Below are 14,325 nucleotides of genomic sequence, written 5' to 3'. Positions count from 1 at the left end.
GTGAGAAATAAAAATGAAGGCACAGTTTGAAGAAATTGAAAAAGCATGAGTATGATCTTTGATCATCGATTTATCGATACTTCGATTTATCGAGCGAAGATTAGTTGATTATTAAAAACTCAAAAAACTAAACAAAAAAAAAAAAAAAGGGAAAAGAAAATCGATATCACAAATCACTTTCCAGTATTTTTTTTCGTATTAATAACAATATGAAATTCGTTGTATCGATTTATTATAATGCATTATTAAAACACAGCTCTATATACCATATATATGTATAGAAAATCGCACCAAGTCATCAATTATTCTCGGTTTGGATTATGCTCGTATTAAATTTCCATAAAATCGTTGCCGAGCGCGATATTCGCAATTCCAATGAGAAGATCGAATATCGAAGTGTATCGCGCGAATCGATATATATATATATATATATATATATATATACATACCTATAAGCGACGTCGTCGTGCGTATTAAAAAACGTGCAGCACGCATTATGCCGGATGCATAATACATGCGTAAATGTATCTGAATATTGTTCGTTGTTTTTAAGAAACGAGGGAAGAAAAAGAAAAAGGTAAAGACGAAGAAGATGAAGACAAAATGAAAATCATCAAATTCGTATCAAAACCCGAATTGAATCTCTCGTAAAAGGAAAAAAAAAAAGGAATAGAAAACTAAAAAGACAAACTTGGTACGTTTGATATTTATTTTGATCATGGAAAAAATTGAACATATCAGTTTTCTGTAAGGGGAATTAGAAACGATTTTTTCTGATATGACAAATTTTTTTTTTTTTTTTTTTTATACTCTTTATATTTTTTCACCTCGAATTGAATTTCAATCAAACATAGAGTGAATAATGTGAACGATTTAGGTTTTAGTAAAGTACTAGAACTGATATGGAAACGATTTTTTTTTTTTTTAGACAAGAAACCTAATTTTTTATACCTCGAGAAAAGAAAATTGGCTTAAACTGACTTTTTTTATACTCTTTATAAATACTTTTGTTTTCACCTGGAATTGAATTTTAATCAAACATAGAGTTAATAATGTGAACGATTTAGATTTTAGTAGCTTAGTAGTTTTTAGTCAAGAGGAAAACTGAAAAAGTCTTTGGTCCTAGGAAACCTGAAAATGTGACGTAATTTTTTTCTCAAAAATTTACGACCAATTTTTTCTTTTCCCCTTACTTATCCTGAGCTCAGAATTATATAGTCAAGTAAATTGTTTCATCGAATTTCTCAGATTACATATGAATAAGAAAAGTTGATAAATTAGTAAAAAAAAAATCGCCATTACAATCCGATCGATTTAAACAATTATATTTAACGATTTAATACTATAAATACAACTTAAATAATGTGAAATAAAATTATCTCATTACATTACATGTGCTGCAAGAATCGTGAAAGAATCGCGAAGTTGAATGAATTTTTTATTTCCTTCTTTCTAGCTGCTCTTGAGGGTAGTAAAGAAGACAAGAGAAAAAGTAAAAAAGTGAAAAAATTTCTACGATACGTAATTTTACGTTACATTATATACCCTTCTTCATTGATCCGTCTTCTCTCTCTGTCTCTCTCTCTCTTTCTTTCTCTCTCTCTCTCTCTCTCTCTTTATATGTGTATGGGTTATTCCACGCCAAATCGACCAGTGTTAAAACCCCAACGATTTCAAAATCATTTCATGTTTTTTTTTTTCCAACATTAAACTCGGTAAAAAATTTGACCTGAATTTTTGCCAAATTTTTTTTATCAAACCGTTAATTTTTTATACATGCGGTTTCAAAATCTAAAAATTCCGAATTAGGTGATAAAAAAATAGAAATAAAAATCCGGCCCACGTTCTCCTTAACGGGGGATTGTTTTTTGTCGTTCAATAGATTTTTGAGAATTTTTTCAGATTTAAAAAAATTGCCATTCGCAATCGACTTTAAATATTTATAAAAAAAAAAAAAAAAAAAAAAAAAAAAAAAAAAAAAAAAAAAAAAAAAAAAAAAAAAAAAACGGTTCAATAAAAAAATTTGGAAAAAATTCAGGCTACGTTTTTTACCGAGTAGAATGTTGAAAAAAAATATGAAACGATTTTGAGATCGTCGGGGTTTAACACTGGTCGAGTTGGCATGGAATACCCCATATATACAGTATATCCCTCTTTCTCTTCAGAAACGTGTCTCTCACATCATGTATCCATGCATGTCATGTTATGTACTGGAATGGAGAGACCCTAGCGAACTTTGGTTCTGAATGCACGCTACATGGTAGATCGTAGCTGCTGCTTACGCGCTTGATAACCAAAAGACGTTTAAATACGTCTGTCCGTCAGAACTTGGCGCTAATCGTAAGTAAGACATGCTTGTAATTACGGTAATGAAGGGAGCTTTGATACCCGAATGCCTTATTCTCACGATTTTGAGAAATTATTTTCGTTCATAAATATTTATACTACGTCTGCATAATTTAGGTTTTACAATTTATTGTGTTACGCAAGCTTTAATCAGCTTTAAAAACGATGACAATATTAGGGTGGCGCAAAAAACCGACTATTTTTTTTTTTTTTTTTTTTTTTTTTTTTCGAGTCTCGTGTGACAAAATGTTAATTTTTGATGTTTTAAGAGCCTACTCCAAAGGACAGTTGAAAAAAAAAAATTTTTAAGAGGTCTCTCCACATTTTTTAAAACGTCAGAAATCGTGAAAAATCGATTTAAAAAAAAAAAAAAAATTTTCCTCGTTACGGTATAATTTTACGGACAGCAAAAAATAAGTTTCCAAAAGTTTCAGTTAAAAATTTGAATTTTGAAAGGTCGCTCATAATTTTTTTTCAATTTTTTCGTGCATTTCTTTAGATCTTTTCGAGCGACCTTTTAATATTCGTATTAAAATTTCATAAATTTTTTTTCTTTAATTTAGTAAGAAAGAATCGATAACAATACACCACGACATGAATTAAAAATCAAACAAAATACTGAAAATATAATTTTTTTTATTTAATATTTTGACGATTTTGGACATTTTTAAAAATTTGGAGCGACCCCTTAAAATTTTTTTTTCAGCTGTCCTTTGGAGTGGGCTCTTCAAGCATCAAAAACTAACATTTTATCATACGAGACTCAAAAGAAAAAAAAGGCGGTTTTTTAGCGACACCCTAATATATATATATATATATATATCATTTGCTCGTTCTTATTGTTAAATTCCAAACCTTGCGTGACCTGACCTGCAGATAATATCGAATATATACCAAACCGAAAAATGACCCAAGAAGGCGGCGGCTGAACTTTTATACTGTGCATGGATATATATTATTATATATCTATATGTATGTCTATACATATGTATGACATGATATCGTATCGAGGTTAGCAGATCGTGTCGGATTAAAATGGGGGTCTCTTTTTAGTATAAATTTAAGTATATTAAAAGTAAAATTATACATTGTTTAGAATAATTTTAAAACATAATTTTCCTTTGTTTAATAATAGTAATAATGTTTATTTTCAAATTGTATACTCGTTTGTTTATCTACCGCGTATCTCGTCGTTCGCGTAAGAGAAAAGCAATTTTCAGTTCTTTTTTTTTTTTTGTTTTTGTTTATTTGATCAACCGATCAACGAGATCGTTTTGAAATTTTTTTTTCAACTCACAAAATTAAGGTCTTACAAGTGAAACTGAGTAATAGTCAATTTCATTATTAAAAGAATTCTATAACTAACAATGAAAAACAATAAAAACTAATTCTATTAAACTTGAATACACCGTAATATTGAAATAAAAAAATTTCAGAACATAATTGGCACTAATTTTTTTATATCTAAGTTATCCAAATATATGTATATATATATATATATATATATATATATATATATATGTATGTAGTATGGCAAAACACTAATCAAAGTTCAAAATTTTGCGCGACACTCGAATCGAAGATCTAATATCTTTTGATAAAATAGTTACGATTTAACAGTTTACGAAACAATTGAAATAATTATTATAATATAGTTCATATAGTTTCTTGACTTTCTGCTAGTCAACAAAATTTTCCTTTTTTTTTTTCCTTCTTCTTCTCGCCACCGTCATTTCAGAGAATATTATATTTAAAGATTTGGAAAGTAAATTTCAACCAGCATTGAACGATACGTTTTTAACACACTTGTAGTATTTATCATCGTTTTGTTTTTTAAATTCAATTAATTCAAGAGGGAAGATAAAAGGAGAGAGAGAGAAAGAAAGAAAGAAAGAAAAAAAAAAAATAAATGAAAAGAAAATGTCAAATTGGGCCAAATTTTAACGAATTTTATGTTTCTGTGTTACATATATATATATATAATATTTTATTATCATAACAGGCGTAGCGTCAAGAGACGAATGCATTTTTCTATGAGTAGAGAAAGAATAATTATCGTCGTTAATTACACAAGAGACACCCTAAAGGTGTTCGAATCCTCACAATGCAGGGTTGTACAATATTATTATTATTATTATCATCATTATTATTATTATTATTGAGCCGCCCTGTAGAGTGAGATAAATTTTTTTCCGGTATATTTATTGCGATCATACGCCGAGTAATAATGCATCCTCCGGTCTATTTCCGGTCTAATCGATCCTCGCTCTGGCCCCCGAGCCAAAAACTTTGGTGCGGCGCAAAATCACCCCGTGAACTCCCCCCACCACCATCACCACCACCACCACCCTTGAGGCCGTGAATGAATCGTTAATCATTATTATTCCTTCCCGGTGTATAAAGTGCTCGGATCTATACGTGTGTATATATATATATATATATATATGTATACAACAGACGCTTTTCACAACCTCGTGCCTTTTTGCTATATATATATATATATATATATATATTGAATCGTATTCTCTTGAAAATCAGCTCGAATAGCGCCCGGAAGTATTATTTTCAACAGGGTTCGACGTGTTTTTATTTTTCTGTTTTTTTTTTTTCGTTTGTAACTTTCGTTACAAGATCACGTGATGATGCTCTTATCATACAAGGATGATTGTATAATTTAAACTCCGATTTTTTTTATGGTGTCGTAATGGGGGCGGAGGGGGGCGGGGGAATTTGGAAACATAAATATTATATATAATGTATTATACAGATGATCATTCGTCAAGGATCGACGGTTGTTTTTATCAAACTCTATATATTCGTACTTACCTATACAGATATTGACATCATCAACGAGGAATTGATTTTTCGAATTTTTAATACATTTTTTTAATCTTTTTGCAAAGAAAGATATATTTATTTATTTATTTTTTTTCTAATTATGTATATCTGATCTTGTTGGATAAATTTGGTTGAAAGTGTATCTTGTAGAAGAAGAAGAAGAAGAAGAAGAATTATTCATTATGCTTTTGTCTATGAATTTTCAAAGTAGTGAAAAAGTGTTGATTAGAAAAAAGTTGAATGTGCGAAAAAATAGCTACAAAAATCACTCCGTAATGGAACCGGTCAAGAAATGTTACAAGTGGAAAAATATAAGTTTTTAGAATTGTTCGGGAATTTTTAGATCGTTCAAGCGATGTTTTAGTTGGCCGAAAAAATTGAAAGTGCCGAAATAAAATGGAACAAAAATTGGCCCGTAATGGGCCCGGTTTTGAAATTTTTGGAATAGAAAATCCAGCTTCTGAAAATTTTTTGGGAATTTCAAAAAAAAAGGTTCGTATCAAAATCACTTTGAAGATTTATAAATAATCGAGCAGTTGAATAAAAATAAAAAATGTAACACATTCAGGATACTGTTTCAGAGTTGAGAGAAATGCAGAAATATTTTTAAACAGAATCAGAAATTTCGAGGGCTAGACGTTGTTAGGTTTCGCGTGGAATTACCCATATATACCTATGTCAAGTTAGAGATGAACGAAGTAGTGAATTTTCGGTGAGGCACGAGAAATCTTTGCAATGGTGAAAATTCAAAATTTTGGATTTTATCTATAATAAAATTAAATAATTCCTTTCCAATTTTGTATCATTTTTAATTACAAATTTTTTCATATACGTATAAACACACAATTTTTAATTGCGACAGATTTTTCTTCAGAATATACAATTTTCTTTCTCAAACAATGTATCATTGGCATACAATTAATTGGAAAGTAAATTTTTCATTGATAAACATTGTAAAAAAAATCTATACGCACGCTCTAATACGAAACGATACGGTAAACAAAAAAAACTTCATCCCAAAATTATGAAAATTTTACACAGAAAAACTGTCCAAGTTTAAGACAAACATTAAGATTATTTTTCAGGAGAGAAAAAAACTGTCTCAAAATTTGATTGATTCATTAAAAACGAAAATGAAAAAGTACTTTTTACAGTTTTTTGTATTTGTATTGTATTTTCAGTATTTTGTTTGATTTTTAATTCATGTAGTCGTGTTTTGTTATCGATTCTTTCTTACTAAATTAAAGAAAAAAAATTGATGAAATTTTAATACGAATATTAAAAGGTCGCTCGAAAAGATCTAAAGAAATGCACCAAAAAATTGAAAAAAAATTATGAGCGACCTTTCAAAATTCAAATTTAGAACTGAAACTTTCGGAAACTTATTTTTTTTTTTGTCTATAAAATTATACCGTAACGAGAAAAAAGATTTAAAAAAAAAAATCGATTTTTGACGATTTCTGACGTTTTAAAAAATGTGGCGTGACCTCTTAAAATTTTTTTTCTTGAGATGTCCTTTGGAGTGGGCTCTCAAAACATCAAAAACTAACATTTTGTCACACGAGACTCAGAAAAAAAAAAATCGGTTTTTTTGCAACACCCTAATCTACATTCTTCAATAGTTCCAAGAAACAGTGACTAACGCGGTGCATTAAGTCTGGAAATAGGTTAATAACGTATCTATTGTTCATTTTTATCTAAAATTATGTAATCCATTTTCTGAAAGCTACAGAATTGGTAACTATTGAACAATCAATGCTGCACGGTTCGAAACGATTGATTTTTTTTTTTTGATGGGGGAATTGTTACTTCTTAATTTTAAGATTGTCTGGAATAGAAAAAACCATATATAACAAAGTAAAAGTAAGCGATAGTGTCAAAGACTCAACCACGTCTCAAATTGATTTCGAATTATTAAAACACCAATGTAGCCATTTTTGCTTCAAAATTTTTTTTAACGTTAACTTAATCAATTCTCTTCAAACCTTTGGGTAAAACGTGTAATCCGTAATGCAATAAAAAATATCCGTAACGCGATTCGAAATTTAGTTTAACTCGGGAAGAACGAGAGTTTTCCTTCTTCTTATCTAATTATTGCGGTGTAGTAAAAGCTCCGGTCTAACAATCGGAAATTCACAGACCGCGACATTATTGTCACTGCACGGGGGAATTCTATACGGCATCTGTGTCCGGGTCTGTCTATCCATTCTCTCTATTGTCCGGCAATGTATCCCAGTTCATCAGTGGGTCGCAGCTGTAGATGTGAGTCAACCCCAAAAGAGGAGAACAGTAGGCAGAGCAGGGCAGCTTCATGCTGACCTGTTTTAGAATTCACCCTGCATGCCTGTAGTTGAGGATCATTTGCCAAGTGGTTGAAGAACGACGAATAAGAGGAGGAGGAAGAGGAGGCGGGAAACTCTCTCTCTCTCTCTCTCTCTCGCCATTTTATACATGCCATTCATCGGTACTTGCAAAACAGAGAAGACCGAAACGTTGCATTAGCTATTATACTGTTACAACAATTCTTTGTGTAGTGTGTAGACACAACTTGCATTATGTGTGTAAGTTTGTGAGGGGTTAAAGAGTTTCGAGAAAAGAGGTAAGATTTAATTTCTAGTGTGAATCACTTGTCGTTTGTTGTATACATATTTGCAGATGGTTTGAGGATAGGAGGAAGTGAAGTTAGCTAGTCAGTTGGTGAAATCACTTTATTGTATATACACTTGATTTTGTTACACGTAACACAGTTTGATTTGTAAATTGACCAGAAGTGCAGTTTGCTGGAAACTTTAATACGAGGTTGAAAGTTGAGGTTAGTTAACGTCGAGGGGTTAACTATTCATGAAATCAAGTGTAGACGTTACGCAAAGTGACTTGAAGTCACTCCAAGTCAGTTAGAATCACTTGGAATCGGTGAAGTTTGTGAAGTCACTTGAAGTTACATGAAGTCACTGAAAGTTAGTTATCTAAAGTCAGTAAAATCACCTAAAGTCACTTGAAGTCATTGAAGCAAGTGAAGTTGGTAAAGTCAGTAAATTCAATGAAGCCAGTGAAGTCAATAAAGTCAGTAAAGTTTCTTGAAGTTATATGAAGTTACTGAAAGTCAGTAAAATCACCTAAAGTTACTTGAAGCCAATAAAGCGAGTGAAGTCGGTAAAGTCAGTGAAGTCAGTGGAGTCAGTGAAGTTAATAAAGTTAGTAAAGTTTCTTGAAGTTACATGAAGTCACTGAAAGTCAGTAATCTGAAGTCAGTAAAATAACCTAAAGTCACTTAAAGTCAGTAAATTCAATGAAGTCAGTGAAGTCAATAAAGTCAGTGAAGTCTCTTAAAGTTACATGAAGTCACTGAAAGTCAGTAGTCTAAAGTCAGTGAAATCACCTGAAGTCAGTAAAGTCAATGAACTCACTTGAAGTCACTTAGTCACCTGGAGTACCTTGAAGTTACTCAAAGTTACACGAAGTCACTGAAATTTAGTAGAATCAGTGAAATCACTTCAAGTCACATGAAGTTACTTGAAGTTTCTTGGAGTAATTTGAAGTTACTTGAAATCAGTGAAGTTAGTGGAGTCACTTGAAGTTACACGAAGTTTTGAAGTTATGAAGTTAGGTGTACGCCGTGGTTAACCCTTCGGTTAACATAAAAATGAATTATTCAAAACAATTTAAGAAAATACCATAACTTATACAATCGGCGTGCAATGGTTACAAGAAAATGAAGTACCAGTGGCCATAATCGAATACAGGCTCTATGAAACCGCGGTTTCACTTTGCGCTTCGAACTGTATTTTACGGTTATGGTAAAAAAACGAGAATACAGATAAGGACTGTAACGTACCAACACTAACCACATCTACAAATTTCTCTGACAATCAGTGTAACACAGATAATATCAAAAGCTTACATGAATTTCGATGGTGGTAACGTCAGTGCGAGACCCTCGTCAGCCCATTTCATCCCTTTTCATCCTGATCACCCTCACCCTCTTGTCCTACTGACCTATATTCGGTAAAGTTTGGGGAAGCCGAGGCGACGAAGGAAAGAAAACAACGAGCGTCTGCTTTCATAGAAAATTCAACAAAGCGAGAATCGAGGAGCCACCAACGAATCTAGTCGACCTGCAGACGCCAGGCGCCAGCTGACTTTTAGCCAGATCAGTAATCTTCACCATCACCACCGCAATCTGCACCATTGCGCATTCATTCATACTGAGCAAGTCATAATTTCACTTCGCATACGAATTCGCCATTTTATATTACTCCAATTTTTCGACCAAGGTGTCAAGCCTTCAGGAGGTTGGTGAGTCAGGGTATATAGTTAAGGTGCTTATAAAGACGCGTTGTACTCCTCGAAAACGCGGGGATGCAAAACTTCTATATTGCTCAAGCGATCAGAGTGAAACTTGGGCAATTAATGCCTTATTTTGGCAAAAAGTGGAGCGACTTTTTACTTTTTCAAAACTTGGAAAAAAATTTTACAGACTGTTTGCCACCCACAGAAATTGGCCAAATTTTCACAGTTGCACTGAATGGATCGAAATCTTCCGTATGATGCCACTCGGCGGTGATGAAACACACATTTTGAGCCCAATTCCATGAGATTTGATGGTAAAATGACGAAATGGCAGCTGATCTGGTTTTCGATTACGAACATCACCGAAATCTCATTTTTGACATTTGTTACCGACATTACGCGCATACCGGTAATGTATGCGTGTAATGTCGGTAAAAAATTACCGGCATGCGTGAAAGATCGGTAACAAATGTCGCCAAAATGAGATTTCGGTGTTCTTCATAATCGAAAACTAGATCAGCTGCCATTTCGTCATTTTACCATCAAATCTCATGGGACTGGGCTCAAAATGTGTGTTTCATCACCGCCAAGTGGCATCATACCGGATAGTTCAATCCATTCAGTGCAACTGTGAAAATTTGACCAATTACTGTGGGTGGTAACCAATCTGTAAATTTTTTTTCCAAATTTTGAAAAAGTAAAAAGTCGCTCTACTTTTTGCCAAAATAAGGCATCAACTGCCCAAGTTTCACTCTGATCGCTAGAGCGGTATAAGAGTTATGCATCCCCGCGTTTTCGAGGTGTACAACGCGTCTTTATAAACACCTTAAGCTTACAAATATGGAAGGTGCTATTGTCTCGTGATCAAATAAACAATAAGCATCGATTCTCGACTCAAATCAAACTCATCCTCAACTTCATCTCATAACTTGCACACACTTATACGATTATCAGTTCAATTGAAAGTGTCCAAAAGCACCTACAGCACATTGTGCCATACCTCGATCATGAATGGAAAACCGGAATTGACTTCTCGTCGATAGCTCAACACGTCAACGTTCATTGCTGTAGTCGTAATTAGAATGTTGGATTTGTTCGACGTGTTCTATTGCTTTCCAATACCCCGCGGCACATTCTGTACATACCACATTGCCTTGGTCTACGAGTACTTGCTTTCCAGTGATTGGTAGATTGATTCTTGGATCATCGATAGCATTCGTAACGCGGAAGTACATTCAGAGACAACTTTTTCATTCAAAATAAAACATCAATTCGTTCTCATCCGACTCGTAAAGGCTTTGCTTTCCATCTGTTGCTTTTCTGGTCGCTTTCAAGTCTCGGATTGAATACCTCCAAAGCAGAGACAGAAACTCAAATATCGGAGAACAGTCTATTCTCACAATCTACAAACTGTCGACACTCGTCGCTGACATTTTACGTACACATTAGTCAACATTTAGCAACGTTCAGTCAACCTTCGATATCAATCATCGTCATGTGTTCTGGGATTAACGGTCAAGTAGTTGGAAGAATTAGCGTTGTTTGCCGATCCTTTTCACGCCTATAACCGGTTGCTGATCTGCTGTAGAAGTTGTACTCACGAGTTTTGATTTCAGGATGAGCAATGAGCTCTCAGACTTTGTGTTATATAACGATTTAATAATAATGAGAATTGTTAAACAAGGTTTTCGCTTGTAAATATACATTTTTAATTTCATTCTACTTCCGGGATCAGGTATCAAGTGCACTTCTTTAACCGATCTTTAAAAAAGTTTGATTCTTATTATGGAAAGTCTACTCGTCTCATGGTTATGACGTATAAAAATATCATCACACACGCGAATCTAGTAAATTAATCTGCGGTCAGATAATCCACGTCTGTGTGTGTGTGTTTGTGATATTACGATAATATATTACGGTCAGCCACCAGAACCTCGAGTTTTTGTGGTCAGTTCAAAGGAACAAATGTAGACGACTGCAGCGCAGCTGCTATTACGTACCTAATTGGGTGTAATCAGCTTCCGTGTCACGTCGTCTGTTGGCGCGAAATTCGTCGAAATAGAAAACCTATAGTCAAAAGAGAGATCTTTAATAGGTTTTAGGTTTTTCGTGTCAAAGATAAAAATCGGTTAGCTAAAAATGGATGCTTTTTATCAATTATTTTAGTAATACGAGATCATATTGTTGTGTCCTTAAGCTACGAAAAGTTCTTTTAAAATGAAAAGAAATGGCGGGTGGGGGGGGGGGGGGGGGGTTGAAGTTCGGAATTTGACAAATTTCCGGAAACGCCTAATTCCGAATTATTTGGTGGCGAAACTTGGATGAAACAACAAAGTTTCGAAAATTCAAGTTCCGATAAATTTCGAAAAATTAAATACAGTTTCGATAAAGTAAAATTCCGAAAGTTAAAATATAGTCACACAGTGTAGTTTATTCTAGGAGTGGTTGCAAAATATGAGAAAAACTGAAAGTCAAAATGACTAGGACTTGGTAAAAATATAAAAAATCCAAAACAAAGATAGATCAAAATGGCGAAATTTCATCTAGCCAGAAATTCACGGAACTGGAAATCTTGGATCATTCGGAATTTCGATGTTTTAGATTTCAAAATTTTCTTATTTTTGCACTTTTGGAATTTTTGAGCATCGGGTTTTTGATCATTCGAAATTTTGATGCTCCGTCAAAGTTTGATTAAGAAGATTGAAGAAATTCGGAGTTTTTAGAATTCCGAATTTTATCCCCGTCCCAAAATTAACAGAAAAGTTAAGTTTTTATCTCGCTGCTGCGTCTCAAAATCGCTTTAAAAGGACTCAAAATCTAGTAGAATATTTCCATTTCACTTCGCGATGTCTCATTTTACTCAGAAAACTATTTGCTACAAATTCTATAGAACCGATTTTCTTCTTTTCAGTAGTCGGTTCAACGTTTCCATTTCTAGATCATCATCAATATCAGTGTAATGTTGAGAAATTTTATCACTTATAGATGTTAGAATAAAACTTTGGATGAATATGTATAAAAAAATCTTAACAACAAAACTAATATCGGTAAACTGAAATCGAACAAATATGTACTAGACTTTGAAAAATTTTGTTATTTATAATTTCAGGACATTCTATTTTTGAAATTCCAACGTGATTTTCGTAGCTAATTACGAATGTTACAATTTTTTTAAATTACTCTTACAATTGGTTAAATTAATTATTTTCCTATAGAATCGACTTTCTCCTTCAATAAACTGTCGCAGTTTATCAGAGACGAATAATCGACGTTAATATAGTAAGAAACTTGCATCCTCGATCGATCCTCACTTCCGGCAGCGTTGCAGAGAGAAATTGAGAGCCTTTCCTGTTTTAACGATTCGCACGCGCTGCGCCGCTGAAATTGAATCTTCTCGCAAACTCTATATTGACACGGAAATTGATTGGTCCTTGTCTTCTGATCATGCGATCCATTCTTCGTTCTACAATATCGTTTCATCCTGTAACAACATCGAATCAAATCACCTTAAGGAGGCGCGAGAAAATTCTTAAAAAAAAAAATTAACCCTTTTTTGAAGTGGAATCGATGTGGAAAAAAAGTTATGCAAGGATCTGATGACCTGAGGGAAATGACTCTTCGATTTCACTTGGAATGCCCCATATATATTTACACATATCTTGAAATGAAGGCTAGCACGGGAAACGATGCAATTAGTGTAATTATTATGATTTTTCAGGCGAGCAAAAAAAATTTGCTCGTAATTTGACTAATTGATTAACGTTTAGACTGCCGGAAGCTGATGAGCTTTAATCCTTTTAAAAAGTCTTTCACTTTCACTTCACACTTTCAATTTTTTTTTTACCAACTAAAACATCGCTTGAACGGTTTAAAAATTCAACAAAAATTCTTAAAACTTCTATTTTTGACTTAGAATATTTCCAGACCGATAATCTATTACGGAGCGATTTTGTCTATTTTTTGGCTCCTTTACCTTTTTTCACCAACTTTATAATGAAACCGGTCCAGAAATTTTACAGAAACAGAAGTTTTAACTTATGTTCTAGAAATTTTCATACCATTTAATCAATCTTTTAGTTGATCAAAAAAATTTGAAGTGCTAGAAATAATAGAAAAATAAATCTCATTCCAGTATGGGCCTGGTCTTAAAATGTTTTGTAAAAGAAAATACACTTTTTGAAAACCTTAAAAAAGATCTTTTCCAGAATCACTTTCGGTATCTATAAATAATTAAACAAATTAATGAAAAATCTAAAAAAAGCTCAGGGTACTGTTTCGGAATTGGAAAAATCGCAGAAATTTTTTTTTAACATAATCAAAAATCGTTCCCTGTACACAACTTACACGTGTGTTGCAGTTTTTTTTTTCTTTTTTGGTTTCGTTTTTTTTTTTTTTTCTATCTCCCGTCAGAAATCGTATTAAAATTCAACCTCTTCTCTCTGTTCTGTCACAACAGCCTCAACACAAGGGAAGATTCATCCTCGAGTACGTGTGTAAACAGTTGAACATATTGGAGACGGATTACTTCGGCCTGAGATACGTCGATCACTCAAGGCAGAGGGTGAGTTATGCTTTTAGATAAATATCGCGGATTCTGTTTTTTTTTTTTTTTTTTTTTTTTTTTACCCGACATTTTTACGTATTTCTCGCACTTCTTCGTCTTGTGTACGATAAAGCGAATAATACGATACACTTGCGAATTTTTGAAAATGAAATGAAATTTTTTTTTCATATATTTTGGAATTATATTACTCAAAAACGGATTAGCGTATCGTGAAGAACGATACAAGTTTTTGTAGGAAATTGAACGTAGGATATATGCAAAAAAGGTCTTTTGCGATTTTTTGGTAA

At 33.0% G+C, this 14,325-nt stretch overlaps 1 protein-coding gene across 5 annotated transcripts in view; it reads left to right on the top strand.

The window, feature by feature from the left end:
* Positions 1 to 14,325, top strand: part of LOC124414955 (FERM domain-containing protein 5) — a 38,190-nt gene that overhangs the window by 846 nt on the left and 23,019 nt on the right. For all 5 annotated transcript variants that reach the window (XM_046896147.1, XM_046896150.1, XM_046896149.1 and 2 more), the window contains exon 2: positions 13,931 to 14,035. In XM_046896147.1, the coding sequence (XP_046752103.1) occupies positions 13,931 to 14,035 (105 nt within the window). The remainder of the gene's footprint in view (positions 1 to 13,930; positions 14,036 to 14,325) is intronic.

Source organism: Diprion similis, chromosome 14, assembly GCF_021155765.1.
Source record: "Diprion similis isolate iyDipSimi1 chromosome 14, iyDipSimi1.1, whole genome shotgun sequence".
NCBI classification, from domain to species: domain Eukaryota; kingdom Metazoa; phylum Arthropoda; class Insecta; order Hymenoptera; family Diprionidae; genus Diprion; species Diprion similis.
Note: the sequence above shows the minus strand (reverse complement) of the source record. Positions and strands in the feature narration are given on the sequence as shown.